General features: G+C 43.4%; 1 protein-coding gene across 1 annotated transcript in view; it reads left to right on the top strand.

Annotated features, from left to right (window-relative positions):
* Nucleotides 1-1,480, top strand: part of LOC117957718 (dual specificity protein phosphatase 3-like) — a 24,835-nt gene extending 23,355 nt beyond the window's left edge. Inside the window, exon 4 of the mRNA XM_034893731.1 lies at nt 917-1,480. Coding sequence (XP_034749622.1) covers nt 917-1,116 — 200 coding nt within the window. The 3' untranslated portion in view covers nt 1,117-1,480. The remainder of the gene's footprint in view (nt 1-916) is intronic.
* The last annotated feature ends 10,070 nt before the right edge of the window (nt 1,481-11,550 follow it).

Below are 11,550 nucleotides of genomic sequence, written 5' to 3' on the forward strand. Positions count from 1 at the left end.
AAATTGATGACAATCCCCCATCATCCTCCAGCTCTGCCTCCACCAAGGAGGGCGTGTCAGCTGGATTTAGGAGTTCCTCGAAGTGCTCCTTCCACCGCCCTATTACCTCCTCAGTTGAGGTCAACAAGGTCCCATCCTTACTGTATACAGCTTGGATGATTCCCCGCTTCCCCCTCCTGAGGTGGCGAACGGTTTTCCAGAAGCACCTTGGTGCCGACCGAAAGTCCTTCTCCATATCTTCTCCGAACTTCTCCCACACCCGCTGCTTTGCCTCTGTCACGGCAGAGGCTGCAGCCCTTCGGGCCCGTCGGTACCCTGCAACTGCCTCTGGAGTCCTCCGAGACAACATATCCCGGAAAGACTCCTTCTTCAGTCGGACGGCTTCCCTGACCACCAAGGAGAAGAAGGAGTCTATATATATATATATATATATATATATATATATATATATATACATACACATACATATATACACACACACACACACACAAATCAATAGTTATATTCAGACAGACAATATAAGAAAATAAATGTTTTTGAACATTCAAGCATTTAAAGCATGTTCTAGTAGAAACCCTAAATACAAGCATGAACATTGAGGTGAGCATAATATGGGACCTTTCAAGGAAAAGAGAATTAATATTGGACTTATGATCGGAAACACAAATTGACTTAATTCTGTCTCCAACTGAAGGTGTATGTTCCTCTGTGTCTGCTGAAACTGTAAAAAGGCACTGGCTTTACTAACATTCTAGCCATAACATCTTTACAAGTATTTAATATGACAATGTTGAGCTTTTCCCCACTACCCTTGAAGTGGCCCAAAAAAACTAAATGAATGCGGTATTAAACTCAAGTGTAATATCTCAGATAATAATGTCAAACGTGTAATGGTTGGTTTTCTTTGCTTCTGCAGGTAAAGTGTACGTTCATTGCAGGGAAGGCTATAGCCGCTCACCTACCTTAGTCATAGCCTACCTGATGCTTCGTCAGAACATGGATGTCCACAGTGCTCTGGCCACGGTCCGGCACAGAAGAGAGATCGGACCCAATGATGGCTTCCTTCGGCAGCTCTGTCGCCTGAACCAGAGGCTGGCTTCTGAGAGAAAAAAATGAGGCAGACGAGAAGGCAGAAAGACTGTCCGTCAGAGGGAACAAAAAATATGCCCAAACTGCACATCATTGTCTTTCACTTTATCTACATGTGTAAAAAGCTGCAGATCTGTGAGGGGATGTTCTGGAGGGGAAGATAGTGGAGAATGAAAGACATTCTCTCTAAGACTAAGACTTAAAGCAACGAGTGTATGTTTAGTAAAAAGTAAAAAATCCTACTGTACACACATCTGTGACACATACGTGGTGTTTTAATTGTGCTCAGACAAACACTGGTGACACCATGTGCTGATCATGCAAACATGATGTGGCTGCTCAATTATGGAAACCATAATCACAATTATTTTGGTCAACATTGAAATCCACATTTTTTGCAAGATACTGCATTTATTGAACTTAAAAAAACAGTATGACAGTTAACTGAGTCCCACAGATTATGAGACTGCTGATATGAGTTGCACTTTATCTAATGACACTGATCATGAATGATTGTTCTTTTTCATACATTCAATAATAAATTGAAGATGACACGACTGGGTTTCTTAAAAACAAACTATTGATAGTTGTAGGTTGATATTTAAGTTTTCCCAAAAGCCACAAAAACATATATGTACCTAAAACTAAAATAACTAACCTTGTGTTGTTTCCACCGAGTCTCTGACTGGAGCGGCAAAATAATGGAGCAAAAGTTCATTGCCGTGCCATTGCCATTCATTTTGTGAATTCTTTCGGAAAATGTCTTTCCAGATTAGTAAAGCTGCTTGTCCTTGGCAACTATCATGTTTTTTCCGAAATAATACACTTATTTTTAGGAATTCTATCATCAAATGGTTAGAAAGATAGTGCCTATAGCTGCCGTAAATTAAGCATGTTTGGGCTGAGCCTTGAATGTTTAGAGAGCCTGGCTCCGCCCCTGCTTCGTTCCAGATTGTTGACCAAGGGCACTGTCTTTTGTGCTGTCTGATATGAGTTCACTAAACAGTAGGTTACTTCTCTATATAAAGATTAAACACGTATGATAGATGTTAGTAAGCACTTTGTCCTGTAGAGGGAGCCGTCGGAATACGACAGTATAGTTGCACCAGTGCTAAGATCTGCAGCCTCACAATATTGTAAAAATACTAGACTCCTATAGACTAGGTTGGTTGGGGTAGTGGACAGGTCCAACAACACAAGACTTTCACCCCGGAGACCGGTGATCGTGTCGTGGGGTGGCGTTTCCCTGTTCTTTTTTTCCGATTCCATTGCCATTACGTAGTGACCAGCACAAATATATTACATTCTCAGCAACATGAAAAAAACGAGAAACTTGTGCTTGTGTACATGAATAAATAGATAAAAGATAATGTGACAATGTCCCAAACTGCCGTGAGAGCGTGTTTGTACTTTGTTTATAGAAAATCCCACCCATCTTTCCCAAAACGTCCCAGTTAGAGAGTAAATGCTGTAAGCATATTCTTTGTAAATCTTTACAATCATTCCTTAAAAGAACCAATCACGCCTGCCTTGTTGCACCATCCGTAGTTGTTTTTTAAACTTGCCATTTTATGAACAAAAGTTTGTTGTTTCTCATAGCAAAGTGATTTTGAGAATGGCAGCACACGGAGAGGCTTTATCCCAGAACTTTACTTCCATTGATACTAGTGATTTGATAACTTAAATAAACTTACAGTCCAAGCAGGCAACCAGTCCAAAACAGGGAAATACTGGAAAAAGGAAGGGCTAATCAAGAGAAGGCACAGCTGGAGTGATCAGGGAACTGAATTGTGGAGGGAAACAGTGATTGGCTAACAAGACAACAAGGACTGGCAACGCGAAGGCAGGGGCTAGATGCAAAACAGGTGTAGAAGAAAAGACATGCTGGGCACGGCTACAGGGACACATAAGGTACACACCACGCGAGCACAGGAAACTCAAACACAATGGAACAAGGAACATGACACAGAAAACACAAAATCCTCTAGAGACTAAGAGTAAAAACAAAAGAAATACTGTCACATGGTCTTGAACACAGTATACTAACAACAAAAAGCCCAAAAGACCTCCATGGCAATATATACCTATATATATAATAACAAACCTATTTCTCAGTCTAGCCCTAATGAGTCCTATATTTTTCAGGTTTGAACAGTTTTGCTAATTTCATGTAACAACATTGATTTTAATAGTATTATTCATTTTAATATGAAAATGATTCAAAAATTATCCAAATAAATTAATAAAATGTTTTAGTAAAAATGTCAACACATCACTAAATTCAACTTTATTGTGAAACTAATAATCTGAAGAAACTATTTTAAATGTAAATGATACAGAAAGGTGTAAATTCAATTATGCTTGAATTACACCAGTAAATCCATTTTGATTACTGTGCAAGCCAGTTTCTCTTCCTGATCTGATCTCCCATTCATTAAGACGAATTAGGTAACAATTTATAATATTGGTCAGCCCAGTATCATGGCAGTTCCTGAAATTGTCATGTTCTAAAATCGTGAACTGTATACAAAATAAACGTGAAAATCGTGACCTGTACACAAAATAAACGTGAAAATCCTGACCTGTACACAAATGAATAAATCAAAATAACGTAACCATTTCACGAACTGGCGTGACGAGCCGAGTTGTATTGGTACATGAATTATCATGAAATTTTGCATGAATGCATTCATGTAGAACTATTGGTAATGTACAAGGATTCATAGTATCTCATGCATGACTTTAAGCATTAATGCATCAATTAAGGTATTTCAATCATCATGAGTTCTGATTTATTAATGATGATTCCAGCCCCCTCTGTAGTTTCCCTGTCCCTAAATTCCCTAAATTTAAATCCCATTCTGAAAATGGTCTTTTGAAAGGTGTGTGTGTGTGTGTGTGTCTAAATTTGCAATCCATGGGGTTCTTTCTCTCTCTCTCTCTCTCTCTCTCTTTGAGTATTGCTCGCCCTCCCTCTCCATCTGTGTCCTGGTCTGAAGCATGGAGTTGATGCAAGGTCATGTCTGTTGGCAGACAAGGGTAAAACTCTGTTACATAACACCAGTCTGCATGAATGAATCCGTGGGGGCTGGGGCAGCCGTGTGAGGGTTTAGATGGAGTCCGGAGTGTGTGTGTGTGTGTGTGTGTGTGTGCGTGTGTGTGTGTGTGTGTCTGTAATGAAGAATGACGGCACCATGTAAATCTTCTGTATTTGTTTCTAACTGGTAGATCTATTTTTCCACCTCATGAGTCCACCAGTGGCTCGTCACCACAAATTCAACCTGTGCAGCCCAACCGGTGTTCAAACCGATTCCATCTCACTAATTAACACATTATATATTAACATATTATAGATATATTGTTAATTCACTCTCAAACCAACCAGCAGAGGCTTCACTGGAATTTGTGACCTTTTAAAACGTGCTGGTAGGCAGGTGTTTGTACCTTGCGACAGAGTCAGGCTAGCTGTTTCCGGTTATTATGCTAAGCTAACTTGCTGCTGATATGAGCTTCATATTTACCTTACAGACATGAGAGTGCTATCCATCTTCTTAACTGAATCTTGGCAAGAAAGGAAGGGAATAAGTGTATTTCCCACAATGTCAAGCTGTTTCTTTCAGGGGAAAAAGGGGAAACCTCGCAAACATGATGATAAAAAATGTTTTGTAAATGGAGGGGTCTGAAATTGTCATCGTAGGTGCATGTCCACTGTGAGAGACATAATCTAAAAAAAAAAAACAGAAATCACAATGAATGATTTTTTAACTATTTATTTGTATGATACAGCTGCAAATAAGTATTTGAACACCTGTCTATCAGCTAGAATTCTGACCCTCAAAGACTTGTTAGTGTTGTGGTTTGGGGTTTTTGTTGGGTGTGTTTTCCCGTTTCTGCCTCCCTGTGAATGTCTCAGTGTTTTCCCAGGTCCCGTGTGTTGTGTCCTGTTCCGTCCCCCCGGTAAGCGTCTGTGTGTTTCAATTCCTGTTTTATTTTGAAGTCGGCTTCCTGTCTTGTTTGCATTCTAGTTAGTTTGCCTGCTTGTCCCTCGTTGACCTGTGAGTTCCTGTCTCTGCGACCAGCTTCCCTGTGAGTCTCTTCTACCCGTTTTGTCCTGTCGGCTCCTCACCCTTTCCTCCCTGACCCCTGTGGATCTTGTGTTTTGGTAATTTTTTGCATCTGTTTTTTGGAGTTTTTGGACTTTCTGTTCCCTGGTGTGTTCTGCTTGCTGTTTTGGACAATAAATCATTCCTGCCTTGCCTGTCTACTCTGTGTTTGGGTCCTCCTTTCTGCCGTACCATAACAGTTAGTCTGCCTTCAAAATGTTCACCTCCACTCCATTTGTTATCCTAAATTAGATGTACCTGTTTGAGGTCGTTAGCTGCATAAAGACACCTGTCCACCCTATACAATCAGTAAGATTCCAACTACTAACATGGCCAAGACCAGAGAGCTGTCCAAAGACACTAGAGACAAAATTTTACACCTTCACAAGGCTGGAAAGGGCTACGGGGAAATTGTCAAGCAGCTTGGTGAAAAAAGCTCCACTGTTGGAGCAATCGTTAGAAAATGGAAGAAGCTAAACATGACATTCAATCTTCCTCGGACTGGGGATCCATGCAAGATCTCACCTCGTGGGGTCTCAATGATCCTAAGAAAGGTGAGAAATCAGCCCAGAACTACATGGGAGGAGCTGGTCAATGACCTGAAAAGAGCTAGGACCACCGTTTCCAAGGTTACTGTTGGTGATACACTAAGACATCATGGTTTGAAATCATCCGTTGCACGGAAGGTTCCCCTGCTTAAACCAGCACACGTCAAGGTCCATCTTAAGTTTGCCAATGACCATTTGGATGATCCAGAGGAGTCATGGGAGAAAGTCATGTGGTCAGATGAGACCAAAATAGAACTTTTTGGTCATAATTCCGTGTTTGGAGGAAGAAGAATGATGAGTACCATCCCAAGAACACCGTCCCTACTGTGAAGCATGGGGGTGGTAGCATCATGCTTTGGGGGTGTTTTTCTGCACATGGGACAGTGCGACTGCACTGTATTAAGGAGAGGATGACCGGGGCCATGTATTGCGAGATTTTGGGGAACAACCTATTTCCCTCGCGCTGGGACTGCACGGCGTATGAGGCGCGTCCCCCCCGGGTGGCAGATGGGGGTTACACCGTATGTTGTCGTGGACCAACGCAGTCTAAGGGAAGGTCATCCTGACAGAAAACCACTGGCCCTCCAAGCTTGGGGGTTGGGCAGAAGGATAACAACCTACTCCCGGAAAACAAGCCTGTTACAGAAACAACGGACATCACATTGCAAGACGACTAGGGTGGAGCGGGGATCGCCAACATCGGCAGTATGACGGCGGGGATCGCCGACATCGGCAGTATGACGGCGATGGGTCAAAGCCTTAGCCCAGCGCCCGACGAGATCGCTAGTGACCCCCAAAAACATTTTCACCATTGGACATTGGAATGTGAGAACCATGAGATAGAGATAGAAAGGTACCAACTGGACGTACTTGGGATCAGCGAGTCCAGATGGACAGGAGCAGGCAGGATGAAGATGGCTACGGGACAGACGCTGATTTATAGTGGGGATGAAGAACTCCATGAGGAGGGTTGCCATCATGGTAAGACAGCAAACAGAAAAGTCACTCATGGAATGGACCCCCATTAACAAGCGGATAATAACAGCAAGATTCTACTTAAGATACAGGAGAGTGACTGTTATTCAAGTGTACGCCCCTCACAATGAGAAGGAAGAAGAGGAGAAAGAACAAGTCTACCAGCAGCTACAGGACACATTGGATGGATGTAACAAGAACGACATCGTCATCATCATGGGGGGACCTCAATGCTTAAGTTGGAAGTGACAACAGCGGGTTCGAGTGGACAATGGGCGTGCACGGGTTAGGGACACAGAATGATAACGGAGAAAGACTGTGCGAGTTCTGCCAGCTGAATGGACTTGTGATACCAGGAACATTATTTCCCCATAAGAACATCCACAAGGCAAGATGGGTGTCAACGGATGGAAAAGTGAAGAATCAGATCACCTTCTGATCAGAGGACAGTGGAGATCTTCTGTCCTGGACTCCCGAGTACAAAGAGGAGCTGATGCAAACAGCAACCACTACCTGGTGAGGACGCACATCAAACTACTTCTTAGTACCCACAGAAACAACAACAAGGTCAAGCTGAGGATAGACGTGGAATGACTGAGAGATGAAGAGACAAGGAAGAAATACTGCGAGGCAGTCACGAGCAAGTTGGAAAAGACCAGGAACGAGAGTGAAGACGTAGAGGAGGTATGGGAACAGCAGAAAAACGCCTACGTCAAGTCAGAAGAAGAGGTGCTCGGCTTTAGGAAGGGGAAGAACAAACCGTGGATCAGCAATAACACCTGGAGACTGATCGACAAAAGAAAAGCCACCAAGATAAGGATTGAAAGTACCCGCTCAGAAAGAATTAAAAGCAAAATCAGAGAAGAGTACAGGGAGAAAGACAGGGAAGTGAAGAGGAGCGTGAGAGAGGACAAGAGGAGGTGGATGTCAGAGAAAGCAGAGAGAGCACAGAAAGCAGCGGAAAACGGAAGGCAGAAAGAACTATACAGTATCGTGAAACAGTTGACAGGACAGAGTACCAGACAAACAGCAGCAGTGAAGAGTAAGAACGGGGAGCTGCTGAAGAGCAAAGAGGCCAGAGTAGCGAGGTGGAAGGAACATTTCCAGGAAGTTCTCAACAGGGAAGCACCAGAAGAGCCATCACAGGAGGAAGAGGAGGAAAGGGAGGAGATAGATATTCCAGTCGAGGCGCCAGATGTTGAAGAAATCAAGATTGCACTGAAGGCCCTCAAGAATGGAAAGGCCCCCTGGAGTAGACCAAATTTCAGCCGAAATGCTTAAAGCAGACACCGAACAGACCATCTTAGAACTAAAACGGATCTTTGGCCTCATTTGGGGCCGAGAGACAGTTCCAGCGCAATGAACCAAAGGACTCATTTGCAAAATTCCAAAGCGAGGAAACCTTCAGAGCTGTGGAAACTGGAGGTTACTTTGTTGCCTCTGGCCAGCAAGGTGCTCAGCAAGATACTCATTAACAGGATACAAACTGGAGCAGATTCATCGCTCCGGAAAGAACAAACTGGCTTCAGGACAGGCAGAGGAACTGTTGACCATATATTCATCCTTAGGAATATCCTGGAACAAGTCAACGAATGGAATGTGCGTCCACTTCGTCGACTTTGAAAAAGCGTTCGATTCCATACACCGAGACAGCCTTTGGACCATCATGGGTCAGTATGGAATCCCTCAGAAGCTGATCCAGATGGTAAAGACCCTTTATGAGGACTTTCAGTGCTCCGTTATGGAAGAGAACGAGACAACAGACTGGTTTCCAGTGACAACAGGAGTGAAGCAGGGGTGCTGCATGTCAGGATTTTTGTTCCCCCTGGTAATCGACTGGGTAATGCGGAGAACTGTGAAGGGTAAAAGAACTGGAATCCGATGGGACTTCGGAAGACATGCTGGAAGACCTTGACTTTGCAGATGACCTTGCCCTTCTATCTTTAACAATGAATCACCTTCAGCACAAAACAACCAGATTAGAGGACAATGCAGCCAAGGTTGGCCTAAAACTGAACGACAAGAAGTGCAAGATAATGAAGGCCAACAGCAAGAGCGACAACAAGCTGAAGGTTGGAGAAAGCGAGGTAGAGGAGGTAGCGCGCTTCACGTATCTGGGTGCAAACGTCACTAAGGATGGTGGTGCACAGCGGATGTCAAGAAAAGCGTGGCACTGGCAAGCGCACAGTTCAAAAGGCTATCAAACATATGGCAAGCCAACGACATCAGCAGGAAGACCAAAACCTCCCTTTTCAAGAGCTTGGTCCTTTCGGTTGTGCTTTATGGATGCGAGACCTGGAAACTACCCCAGGGAGAGGAGAAGAAGATAGACATCTTCCAGACCAAATGCTTACGGAAGGTTTTCAAGATTCGATGGCAACAACACGTCTCCAACAAGTCAGTTCTTGAGATGGCAGAAACAAAGAGAATCAGTTAGGAGGTGAGGAGACGGAGATGGAACTGAATCGGCCATGTGCTGTGGAAGGACAGAACGGACGACTGTGCTGTGGCCCTCGGGTGGACACCTGAAGGAAGAATGAAAAGAGGCCGCCCAAAAACAACTTGGCAGCAAATGGTGGAACTGGAACGGTGCAAGCTGGAACACGTGGAATACAGCACGACGTGCAGCTGCAAACCGAACCCAGTGGAGGAGTGATATCCAAGCCTTGTGTGCCTCCTGGCACGGAGAGAATTAACTTAACTTAACCTATTTCCCTCAGTTAGAGCATTGAAGATGGGTCGAGGCTGGGTCGTCCAACATGACAATGACCCGAAGCACACACCCAGGAAAACCAAGGAGTGGCTCTGCAAGCAGAATATCAAGGTTCTGGTGTGGCCTAGCCAGTCTCCAGACCTAAACCCAAGAGAGAATCTTTTGAGGGAGCTCAAACTCCGTGTTTCTCAGCAACTGCCCAGAAACCTGACTGATCAAGAGAAGATCTGTGTGTAGGAGTGGGCCACAATCCCTTCTGCAGTGTGTGTAGACCTTGTGAAAAAATACAGGAAAGGTTTGGCCTCTGTAATTGCAAACAAAGGCTACTGTACCAAATAATAACATGGATTTTCTCAGGTGTTCAAATACTTATTTGCAGCTGTATCATACAAATAAATTGTAAAAAAATCACACATTGTGATTTCTGGATTTTATTTTTAGATTATGTCTCTCACAGTGGACATGCACCTACGATGACAATTTCAGACCCCTCCATTATTTCTAAGTGGGAGAACTTGCAAAATAGCAGGGTGTTCAAATACTTATTTTCCTCACTGTATAGTCAGTATGTCAATACCATTATCATCATCAAAACTTGCTGTTCTATAAATAGATCCTTGCTTAAAGTACTTTTCCTTTAGTTGGAGGGGAAAATCTGTAAATCTGTAATTGATGTCTCACACACACACACACACACACACACACACACACACACAAACACACACACACACACACACACACACACACACACACACACACAGCCAGTATGCGGCATGTTTGCTCTGTACCGGCTGTTCCCTTCTGTGTTTTTTTGTAAGGGGATGGAGGAGCGAGGGTTGTCATTATTGCTACCCAGTGTTACATCATTACCTCCACAACATCGCTGCTCAGTGTTACATCATTACTTTCATCGCTATATTGACATTGACTGACTTTCAGAGTGTGTTATTGATAAATGAATTGGTACATGAATTGTCTTTGGTCAAGACTAGGTTTCTTCTAACCAAACATCTTTGGGATAAACGGAGACTGCAAGCTTTAGCGCCTAACGTCAGTGTTGGACTTCACCAATCTTGGAATTTATTGGTTTTAGCCAACAATTTAGCCTCTGGGTGCAACAGCAAATATTCTGGGAGTTCCAGAGTATAGTCAGCTGATATCCAGGGCAAGGCTTCTTCATCCATGCGTCGGTCATTGTTTACAGCAGCTTTAAGCAACTTGAGATGCGAAAATGGGATTAAGAGGCGATTGGTTTTCTGCATATGCAGATACATTTTTCAGACAATAGCAAATGGGTTCCGCTTCTCTTCTTCTAGTAGTTTGTGTAAGAAGGCTCCATGTAGCCTGCCGTTTTTGAGCAGCAGCTTCCTCTCAAGAAAATGTGTGCAGCATTAATACAGAGTGTCAATCTGTAAATAAAATCAATGTGACATGATTAGTCTATGTTCTAAAATCAGTTTTTCTCTAGGCTACAGGCTACAGCACCCAAAACGACTTTGAAAAGACAGTCTTTCAGATATACTTTAATTTAACGACCAATAAAATGTGTGATGCTATTGGGGCTGTTGAGTATACTGAAAGTCAGATTCTCATGCAGCTGCACAAAAGGAAACATAGGCAAATTGATATATAATCATTTAATTATGTTGAAAATGAATGTCACATAGCCACAAATACAAACAGCTTTGAGCCATTCTAATTGTGCCATGAATGATTTGTCACAGAAAAACAAGACACAACAACCGTGCCCGTTAGAACCCCGAAACAGCATTATGAAATACACTGTCAAACTCTCAACTAGAGGTGCTTAAACCTCACTCAGCTTAACATTCAACACTGTGCTGTGCCAAAAGATTATGGCTGCTTTGTAAACAGCAAAAAGCCTATAGTGTATGCAGGGCCTCGCATGATGTTGCCCTTTCTTGTTCAAGGCACTGCCGGCAATCGGACTCAATAGGATTGGTAGAGTGCTAACCCGGAAGTAACATATAAGAATGTATTCTGAACAAGCCGCTATGACATCTATCCATCCATCCATCCATCTTCGACCGCTTATCCGGTATCGGGTTGCGGGGGCAGCAGCTCCAGCAGGGGACTCCAAACTTCCCTTTCCAGAGCCACA

The sequence above is a fragment of the Etheostoma cragini genome, chromosome 15 (genome assembly GCF_013103735.1).
Source record: "Etheostoma cragini isolate CJK2018 chromosome 15, CSU_Ecrag_1.0, whole genome shotgun sequence".
NCBI classification, from domain to species: Eukaryota; Metazoa; Chordata; class Actinopteri; order Perciformes; family Percidae; genus Etheostoma; species Etheostoma cragini.